Source organism: Spinacia oleracea, chromosome 1 (assembly GCF_020520425.1).
Source record: "Spinacia oleracea cultivar Varoflay chromosome 1, BTI_SOV_V1, whole genome shotgun sequence".
NCBI classification, from domain to species: Eukaryota; Viridiplantae; Streptophyta; class Magnoliopsida; order Caryophyllales; family Amaranthaceae; genus Spinacia; species Spinacia oleracea.
The window spans coordinates 100,118,141-100,129,581 of record NC_079487.1 but is presented as its reverse complement, the minus strand read 5'-3'; the positions used below and the strand labels follow the sequence as shown (position 1 = coordinate 100,129,581).

The 11,441-nt window shown below is 32.9% G+C and overlaps 1 protein-coding gene across 2 annotated transcripts in view; it reads right to left on the bottom strand.

Moving 5' to 3' along the window:
- Positions 1-9,093: 9,093 nt before the first annotated feature.
- LOC110777455 (peptidyl-prolyl cis-trans isomerase CYP59) overlaps positions 9,094-11,441 on the bottom strand; it is a 16,360-nt gene continuing 14,012 nt past the window's right edge. For both annotated transcript variants that reach the window (XM_021982059.2, XM_021982060.2), the window contains exons 14-15: positions 10,189-10,321; positions 9,094-10,085 (exon numbers count right to left, since the gene is read on the bottom strand). In XM_021982059.2, the coding sequence (XP_021837751.2) occupies positions 9,392-10,085; positions 10,189-10,321 (827 nt within the window). In that variant the 3' untranslated portion in view covers positions 9,094-9,391. The remainder of the gene's footprint in view (positions 10,086-10,188; positions 10,322-11,441) is intronic.

The window sequence follows — 11,441 nt, the reverse complement described above, 5'->3', positions numbered from 1 at the left end:
TGTTAAATTAATTATGAGCGAGTAGTCTTTTTCTAGGGCTAAGTAAGGGAAGCCATGTTTATACCATAATCGTTATGCATTAAAGTTTGTTAATTTTTAGATTACGATTGAGTAATTCCAATTGATTTGTTCTTAATCGTTGATTCATGTTATCGGCCAATTTCATGTATTAATTATCTAGCTAATAGGAATTAGAATCGAAAGATCGTGTTTTTAGAGGCTTAGTACAATTGGCAATTCTGATTATGTTAGCGATCGTACTTCATATGTTGAATTGAAAGTGTTAAGACCCGACCGTAGGATTAGCATGTACTTTACTTACTCGGCTTAGTTTATTCATTGTCGAATTGAATTGTGTTATTGGATTGGTATAAGCATGGTGAGCCGAACATACATCCTAGATCTTTAATTCATGATAAATTACGCATTTTTATTATTGCTTTAGTTTTACTAGTTAATACTCAAAATCAACTTTCGTTATTGAGATAGTTCGTATAATTGGGCAAAAACTAATAGAACTTGTCTCCCTGTGGGATCGACCCGTGTCTGCTAAGTATCTGCTAACAACAGACACCGTGCACTTGCGGTATCACTTTTTAATCTATCATACACCATACCTAACTTTTACATTGATATTCTTAACTTTTACGGAGTATATTGATATTCCTAATTTTTCTCTTAAGTGAAACCTAGAAGTAAAAGTTAGCCTTTTTAATAAAATAAAAAGTTAAAGTTAGCTTTTTTGCGTTAAATGTTAGCGTTTATGTAGTAAAAGTTAGGTAAATTGATATAAGATTTTTCTTAACTTTTACTACACCAGAGCTAACTTTTACATTGATATTCTTAACTTTTACGGAGTATATTGATATTCCTAATTTTTCAATTAAGTGAAACCCTAGAAGTTAAAGTTAGCATTTAATACAAAATAAAAGTTAAGTTAGTTTTTTTGCGTTAAAAGTTAGCGTTTATTTAGTAAAAGTTAGGTAATTAATATAAGATTTTTCTTAACTTTTATTACACCAGATGTAACACCCCAAAATTTGGACCTTTTATATAATCAAAAACCCTGTTTTTATTTAATAAATTCATCGTCCAAACCTTGGGAGTGTCACTGCTACATTTATTCTCCATAGGAAATAAATGCAAAGCAACAAAATAATTTAAAATCATTAAAGTCAAAATTAACTAAGTGGTCTAAAAGTGGCCAATAAAATATTACAACTAAATCCCATAAAAATAAATAACAAATCCAACTTAGACTGAAATAGAAATTGTGTCTTGACTAGTGGTTATTCTAAGCGTCTCCTCACTCGTAGCCAAGTACCTTTACCAACCTGCAAAAATAAATAGAAAAGAGACAAGAGAGACGAACTCCCAAAAATCAGATAAACTGAGTAATTCCAACTCCATCCCGTAAAATAAATAATTTTAGTTTTGAAAACGTTTTGAGTATGTAAAATAAAAAAGTAAACAACAAGTATCAATTTAATAATTTCTTTATTAAACTTATCACATAAGATCAATATTAATTAAGTGAGGGAAAAAGAACGCTAAGGGTCGCGCGTAACCCTTGAAAATGGCCAAATTAAGATGAGTACATAATGTCCCTAGTGTGCACACCCCTCACTAATTGACTATGGGTCTTCGCGACCGCGCACCAATAGAATTAGGAGGAAGACTAAGCAGAAAGTTTAACAGAATAATAGAAACCTACTAGAAGCCTACCGAGTCTCCACTAATGTGCACCGATAGAACAACATCTAGAAGGACAACCTGTTCCCAACCCTTACGGGCTTTTCCCTCTAAAAATTCCACTTTACGTTATTAGTATTTTAATAAGGCCAAAACACATAATATGCTTCATGCAAGTACTCACAAGAAGTCACTACCCACATCACAGTCCAACATTATAACCTCATTCGGCCACACAACTACCTGCTAAATTAATACATTTATCAACAATGAACTTTGTTTAATATCTCCCACTAACGAACTATTGTTAAAGGGGTCAGTAATTTTAGCAATTTCCGCCATCATCAAAGCATAGCAAAAACATATTTAACGTTAATGAATACACTGCACTTTGTAAAACAAGCTCACTAACCATTCTTTTTGTAAAGTATTCATGGTTTCAAACAACACCTTTATCATAATACTAGTACTATATATATAATACATGCCCATAACTCTAATCGTATAGCTTATATAAACGACACTTAATCTTTCTAACACATAATAGCACATATATATGTCCAAAATATTTTACTTAACAGTACCTAAAGACGATGGACATTGAAAATTACCTTAAACGCACACGTACTCAAACTAGTAGTCTCCTTACGTGTCTCCTAAGTAGCCTCCGTTTATGATTACGCAAAAATAAGTGAAACTAAATTAGTACACAATACCTTTTTTTGGTGCGAATGAGCCACAAGGGCAATATAAATTACAAATGGGGGCGGGGGGATTCGAACCTGAGACCTATTGTACACAGGCCCTCAGTCTTAACCACTAGACCAAGACATCATTGGTACACAATACCTTAATCTACTGCTAGTACTCTCAACTTGTCCTATAATCTAAAATAACAAATTAATACTAGTTAATATGCTTTAGCGCTACTTCAAAAACAAAGGTCAACTATCACTTATTTCTTAATTAATATTTATAAAACCAAAGACTATACAAAGGTATAAAAGTTATGTTAATTTAAAACACATTAAAGAAGTTTACGAATGAATCATTTAGAAAGTAAAATAATTAATATGCAAACGTGTTGGGGCTAGATTGATTGGTGAATTAATGCTTACCAGATAGAAAGGATTGAGAATCGATGGGAGGGGAAACGATGGTGATGAAACTGACGGCTGATAAAAATAAATTTTGTTTTCTCCGAGTCACAACAACAACAAAGCCTTAATCCAAAATTGAGAGTTTAAGGGTATATAAATAACTAGGTATTAGGGTTTAATTAGGAGACTTAATATTCAGAAAATCTATAAAATAAATCTGAAAATATACTTGTAGTTTCTTTTAGTTAAAACTCATTAAAAACTTTATTTTAATTGTAAAATTATCGAAATAATTTATTATAAAATACCTGAAAATTCGGGGTCATCTACTCCCCTAAAAACAAAGTTTGTCCTCGAACTTTACAGCTCTCACATAAGACTCACTTATAATAAAAATTCGGGGAATTACACCAGACCTAACTTTTACATTGATATTCTTAACTTTTACGGAGTATATTGATATTCTTAATTTTTCACTTAAGTGAAACCCTAGAAGTTAAAGTTATCATTTGGGATAAAATAAAAGTTAAACTTAAATTTTTTGCGTTAAAAGTTAGCGTTTTATGTAGTAAAAGTTAGGTAAACTGATATAAGACTTTTCTTAACTTTTTACGGAGTATATTTATATTTCTAATTTTTAACTTAAGTAAAATCCAAAAATTAAAGTTAACTTTTTTGCATTAAAAATTAGCCATCATGTAGTAAAAGTTAGGCAAACTATGTGGCTTTTGGCTCTACGTTTGTCAGCCCTTTGTTTGTTTATCATTCATCTTATCTTTAGCATTATTTAATAGCAATACAAATGTGAATTTATCAGGTTTGCACGCATATTTTTCGTCCCTCTCTATGACAAATTGAATTTGTCAGGTTTGCCCGCAAATTCTTCGTCCCCTTCCCCGCAAATTCACTGGCCATGATTCTGATCTCTCCCCTCTCCAACGCATAGGAAGTGGCCTCTTTATCGGCTCATCGCCACTTTTTCCATGGTCTCAGGCTCTCAACCGCCCTCAATGAGAAACATAGAAGAGAAACTACGGTACACCACCAAAAACTCCTCTCTATCTTCTTGTTCTCGCTGCGATAAATACGGAATCGACTCCATTTCTTTACCGGAGCTATCTTAAGTCTAGTAGGGGAAATAATACATCCTAGATATTTCCCAAAGGTTGTGGTGTCCTTGAAGGTACACTCATTTCTAATGGAACAACGAACGTTGTGATTCATTTTCCTAGGAAAAATTAGGGAGCATTTTGAAAAATTAACTTGCAGGTCCTGAAATTTGAACAAAAGAATGGAGAGTGTCTAGCATGAGCCAAAGAGGAACACGTCATCATCATAAAATAAGTGGGAAATAGACACATCTTTTGAAAGTGGGAAATAGACACATCTTTTGAAAGTTTAAGAGGTTTCCACAGTTTGTTATTAACATTACTTTCTATCATGTGAGAAAGTCTTTCTGGACATAGGACAAAAATATAAGACGACAAAGGATCACCTTTTTAATCCCTCTCGAAGGAAGAAAACTCTTTGTGATTTGAAATGGTCAAATTATTTACCATGTATATTATGGTTACTTATTTCAATAATAACTACATCAGGACCCATGAAACTCACAGATGTTACTAAATTTATTTACGGAGTATTATTAATTACTCGTAAACAATAGTTTGTAATATGTAAATTAATAATAATAAAAAAAAAAATTGTTATGTGCAGTGACGAAACTAGAAATTTATTATCTGGGGATAAATTTATCCAATCTTGATCGCGTAGTATTGACTTACTAGGTTTTATCGATTGTTTTTATAAACAAAATTTTGTGTAAAAAATATTATTTTATAAACGAAATTTTGTGTAAAAAATATTATAATACAGTTGTAATACTATAGAAGGACGTGCCTGGGTACAATGATAAATTTATACTCCTTCCGTATTTATTTAAGATATACAAGAAATTGAGAGATTAGAGGATTACAAATGAAGTTTTGATAATGGAAGACTTTCTCTCTCTAGCCCTAAAGCTTGAAACTAAGAACTATTCTTTCTAATATTTCTGAAAATCTAATTATGAAAAGTATATCTAAAATAAAATGTAAGAAATGTTGTCTTTTCTGACCGTATTTATTTAAGAGATACACTTGCCATTTTTAGTAAATTATCAACCCCACAATCTAATTAAATAATCTATCTAACACAAATTCTTATTTACGAGTGGTGTACAATAAATATTGTACCCGAAATTAAAGTTAACTTAAAATACTTAAAAGTTACCTTTATTTATGTAAAAGTTATAATTTTTTAGTTAATTTTTTTTCATTTTAATAAAAAATATTTCTTCAAAATCACTAATAATGTATAAAATTAGTTGTTTAACCGTGTAAAATGTTTATCAATCAACCTTTTTTGTTATAATATAAAAGTTAATCAAAACATAGTAAAAGTTACAAAAAACTATGTAAAAGTTATCTTGGTATAAAACTATGTACAATAAATTTATTATACATCTTGTGCGCACAAGATCTATTGTCTATCTAATCTATCATATGTCCCACCACCCATTTAAACAAATAATTTCAGAACTACACCCCACCCCATCCATCTAAAATGGTATGGTCCCCACTTGTTTTCTTATTAAAATATCTATCTCAACCCCACTTGTTTTATTACTTTATTTCATTCAATTATTTTTCTTAATACCCGTGCTCGATCAAGTGTATCTCTTAAATAAATACGAAGAGAGTATTTGTTATCCGTTATGTTACGAAATCGATCCCTCAAAACAATCACTTTTTGATTTAAAAAGTAAAGTTGAGATTGAAATATATTCTACCTTTATTTTACGGATATTTCATGAAATGCCCCCGAGTTTTGCCATAATTCACCAAACGCCCATCAAGTTTCAATAATTCATAAAATACCCCTCACAATCAGTATAATACCCTAAATACCCCCAGAGTTAACGGACGTTAAGTCACCGTTAGCATAAGTTTACCATTATACCCTTATTTTCTCTTTAGGCGCCGTTACCCATCCAGGATCAACCCATTCTCGTGTTTGTCGCCATTCTTCAAATGCTTCTCTCTCCCCTGTTCTTCCTCTTTCATCCGCCATAATTGATTCCATTAATCACCTTTCCCTCAGCCATCATCAATTTCTCCAACCTGCCAACCACTCCTATCTTCTCTTACAGCTGTCACACCTATTCGCAACCTTCCTCCGAAGCGGCTCGCACGGTAGCGAATTGTTCTTCCACCGCTTCAACGGACTGTGATTATAATGAGTTCTTCATGGCGGCTCTCATATCCTAAGAAAATGGCCGATTAAGGTGAATGTCCCATGTTGGAGAAAGCCCCATCAAAATTGGGCTATTTGAACTGAACTCCGTCGCCGGAGACTATTCAGATTCATATTCACGGCGGCAAAAGGTTGTTGCTTTTCGATTTCTTGAACAAACCTCAAAATTCTTGCATAAAATACTAATCGAGGTTGGTAATTTGATAGTTTGTGATTTTTAAAAAAAATTAGGGTTTATAATTGAGAAAAGTAAAATTTGCAATTGGTAATTTGATGGTTTGTATTTTTTTCGACGCTGCTATTGCATTTCGTATTTTTCAATTGCCTATTATGCTATTTAGTATTGGGGATTATACATTGAATCAGTTATTCAAGATTTTTATGTTTTAATTACAGAGTTGTGTATATTTTACAATTAATTCCTATTCTACTTGGTGTTGTTTGTTTTCCAATAATTTGATTTGATTTGATTTGATTATAATCTGGGAATGAAGTGTTCTTGATGTTAATTGGAGCAAAACCTTTCATTTCTTCAGGATTCACGAGTATGGATTTGAGGTCGAAAATGTGTAAATATTTTTGCAGGTACACGAGGGTGATATATGTTTGACCAGGTACACGAGGATGTTTGACCAACTGCAGCAACTCGTTCCCATTTCTCAAGACACTGGCTGACATCTCAGGCTGGCCATTAAATCGTTACCAAACCTTAGCATTCCTTTTTTTTCCCCAGTCCTTGCTCGAGATCTTTGGTTTCGGGAGCTATTCTTTGGAAGTACTGCTAATTGGATCTCACAAATCGCAGTTGACGCTAGACAATATTTACACATTTGACTGATAACGCCTGTTAATATGGCATTGTTGTTGATGATATGGATATGGGTTGTTCCGCACGTGCATGTGTAAATATTGTTGTAATTTTCATAAGAAATAGTGACAGTCACAGAAAATACAACTATTCTTCTAATGGAAGCCAGACAATAGTAGAATGTTAGTTTCTTTTCGATACGTGTACGTACAACTATAATGTCTCCTCCTTGTACTCTTAAGAATTATTTTCATAGTGTTTTTCTATAATGTAATAAGACTACATATACTCGAACATTCCTGTTTTATATCAAAGCCAATGTTTAGGGATTTGTTACAATTTTCAAGTACACAAACAAAAGTACATGAACAACGGCTAGGGGGCTTTTATAGCCTACCAGAACCAACGGCCACTTTTCATACACAAAAACTAGCCGCTGGAACAATAAAATTAGCTAAAATTCATGTTAGGGCATTTGATGAAATAAGTTTGAGATTATGGGCATTTGGTGAAATAAGTTTGAGATTAGGGGCATTTGGTGAATTAGAAACTTAGCTAACGGCGGACTAACGACACGTTATTAGTAAGGGTATGGTGGGCATTTGTACGAATTGTGAGGGGTATTTTATGAATTGTTGAAACTTGATGGGCGTTTGGTGAATTACAGCAAAACTCGAGGGCATTTCATGAAATATCCGTTTATTTTATGACATGAATTTATTCTAACCTTATTTTTTACTGAAAATTATTCTAACCCCAATTTACTCTTTAACATACTTTTTTTATTACCCAACTTCAATTAGCATATTACAACAAAAACTTATGAATTCTAATCAGCAGCATACGTAGTGTGAAATAGGCATACCTAAAAAATATAACACAAATATACACTATCAGATAATTATATTTAGTTCCCCACATTTTCATTCGTGTCCATTCATTAATTTCCAACGATTTTCTTTTGTTTAAAATGCTTCAATTGATGAAAAGTCATTGAGTATAGGTGAATGGTGTATTAACACATTAAAAATGATATCTTTGTACATTCGGATATTAACCACAGTTAATCAAATTGGTCAAACTATCATTAATGTCATTGTTTAATTATGTACAGAAACTTAAGGTCATCAAAAAGAAAATTCTTGTTTTTATTTTACTAAAGAGAAAAATAATAAACCTAAAGGTTATCAAAAAGAATTTGCCAACTTTTTGGTGATTTTTGGTGAGTAGCTTCGATTTTCCCCATGTGTTATATTGCGGTTGAAACTCAACTCAATTTGGTGTCCTTTTGTTTGTTTTATGCGCTTCATTTTAGCTCATTAGAAAAGTCCATTGGAAAGATAATTTTAGGGTTAGTATGAATCATTATTGAACATTGCTATTTCTGGAACTAAAAAGATATTAATCTAGGTAAAAAAAATTATTTTTCATTGGAAATGATGACTTTATTATAACACCATTTTTATCAGGCCACGTGTAATATTATACCACCATTTTTATCACAAATGACTTTAAAAAAGTAGCCAAGAAAAATCAGTTTTTTCACAAATTCTTATTTACAAGGGTTGTACAACAATTATTGTATACCGAAATAAAAGTTAACTCAAAATTGTTACAAGTTATGCTTGCATATGTAAAAGTTATCTACTTTTTAGTGATAAATTTTTTCATTTTAATAAAACTTATTTCTTCAAAATCACTAATAATGTATAAAATTAATCATTTAATCCTTTAAAATGTTTTTCTATCAACTTTTTTTTTACTAATATAAAAGTTAATCAAAACTAGGTTAAAGTTACAAAAAAATGGGTTAAAATTATCTTGGTGTACAATAAATTTATTATACATCTTGTGCGCGCAAGACCTTTTGCAATTTTTTTCTTGTGAGATTAGACCTTGACCTAAACATATCCCACACTAGACAAACTTTATGGCAGTGTCAACTAAGCACATCTTAAGCACGTGACATTTAAAATACTTTCTTATTATTATTCAAACCCAATGAGGTATGACCATAAGTTCATAACATTCATAAGTGTGCTGAAAATCCCAAACAATTGCATATTAACTATATATAAGCCAAATTTGTCTATCAACTTTTGTTTTTTTTGGCTGTATTTAGCTTTTCTACCTGCTGCATATGAATGTTATAATAAAAAAAACATACTGCTGCGTAGTTACATATGAATGGCACAACTCTTGAAAATTTTCAAATTCCTCATCACATTCCCACAGATGTATACAGTATTTTCATTACAACAATACCCTACTTAAAAAAACCGATACTTGGTATTTCCTTCTCTTGGTTCAGCACATCGACTTCTCATCAGTATGTATACAGTTATACAGTTATGCTCATACAAAACTGAGAACTCTAGTAGATGAGAGACACTCAACAATGTATCTCTTTTACCTAGGTAGGTATAGACACATAATTTTAAGAGGAAAATATCCTACAAATTAAAAGGAACATCTATTTAAAATGAATCGATGAAGTTCACCTCCTGTCACCTTGTCTTCTATCATCACTGCCATGAGCATAATAATCTCTTGAGCTTCTTCTTCCATGATTTTGCTCTTCCTTTTTGATGTTTGGTACATCATCTAAATCTCTCCTATCCTTGTTCCTACTAAACCCATCATTTCTCTTGTCTAATCTATCAATATCAGCATTCTTCTTTCTGTAATCCCCATCATTTCTCCTCTCTCGGTGTTCCTGCTCACTCCGGCCACCATACCTACTCTCTCTCCGATCCCTATCATCCCTCCCATCATGACCTCTCTCTTTCTCCCCGTCATCCCTCCCATGACCTTTCTCCTTAACCCTGTAATCCCTTCTGTTGCCATTATCTTTATCTTTGTCGTCCCTCCTATGACCTTTCTCTTTGTCCCTGTCATCCCTCCTATGACCTTTCTCTTTATCCCTGTAATCCCTTACATTACCCTTCTCTTTGTCTCTATCATCTCTCCCATGACTATTTTCTCTTTGACTACCATGTCCATTATGTTCATCATTTTTATGACTTCGTCTGTCACTATCCCTGGAGTCTTTATTTCTGTAACTTTTGTGTATATCTTCGCCATAACCCCTCCTATCAGATTTGTGTTTTTTCCTAGAATCTTGCTCATTATCTAGTTGTCTCTTTTCTCTTTGTGGGCTACCACCGTCATCATCAAACACCATCTCATAGCTGCAAAAATGGCAAGCATTAATTGTTAGACATAGTAAAGAGCCACCCTCGAGGGAAATGGTGCAGAATAGTCAATAGTAGTCAATAGCCGCCAATCACTGACCCTGAATCTTTATCTCCACCATGCTGCTGATTGTTTTCTTTCAGGACATACTTCTGATGCTGACCAGGGGTTTCTCCAATGGGGCAATCTTTTGCAACATGATCCAGTGCACCACATTTGAAGCATCCTCTTCCTACACATAACCAGAAACAATGCATTTGATAAGATTCCTATTTGATTTTTATAAAGCTGCAATATGATATTCAAATGGAGGGAAACAGTAATTTTGTGGTAAACACTAAACAGATTCAGTATCAAATGCATAGCAGGCCAGGATGAAAAATTAGTGTAAATAGAAAATGTGAACAAAGAAACAAAATTTCAACCACGGATAAATAATTACAGCTGTACAAACATTTCTGCTGCACATTGATCGATCACAGATCATTTCTAAGAAAAAAACTTGAAGCAGTGTAATAGTGTATGCTGCTCGATGCAAGCAACCATAACAAGAAATAGTCAGTAAAATCATGTGGCAATCCCAAATACATTATCAGTTCAAAAATCAATACTTTGAACCAAACAGAAATAGTATGCTCCAGGAAGATCCAATTTTATATCATGCCACTGGTTCTTTATATTCATAAAGTTTAATAAGATTTGTTGATATGGAAAAAAGGGAAAAGTAGCCTTGATAGAAAGCAACTCGATGGAAAATCTGCATAAATATAAATCAAACAAATAAAACCCAAAGAGTGAAATTGGGTGTCAAACACCTACTTTTTCAACACCTTTAGCTATTTTATAACGCAACCACCTTTTGGTTGGTAGAGCAGTCAATAATCTGTAACTCAAGACAGTAGGAACTAGGAACCAAAGTTTCCTCTCCCTCACCAAGGGAAAATTACGTTGTTTCCAAAAAGAATTGATAAGAAACAACTATTTGAAAATTGAAACATATCTTACCTCATCAAATCGAATTCCATGGTCGCCTTGCCACACACAACTTCAGAGTATCAAGATCTATCTAATTTGGTGGATAGGAGAGGGCATGAGTGAGGAAAGGAGAGAAAGGAAGGAAGGGATCTATCTTGCAGGGGTTTTCTTCTTATTAATAAAATCAGGAAAACCAAAAAATGCAAATAGGAATACAGTGGAGAAAACTTAGCAAAAATGAAAAGCTGACAGGTAGCTATTTTCCACTTTGCATTGAGCCTACATTGGGATCCGGGGGGTATGAAGGGAGCCTTAGCCTTTAGGGCCTTTACCAATTTGACAATTTGACAGTCTTTTGACACTGCTAGAAAGGCTAT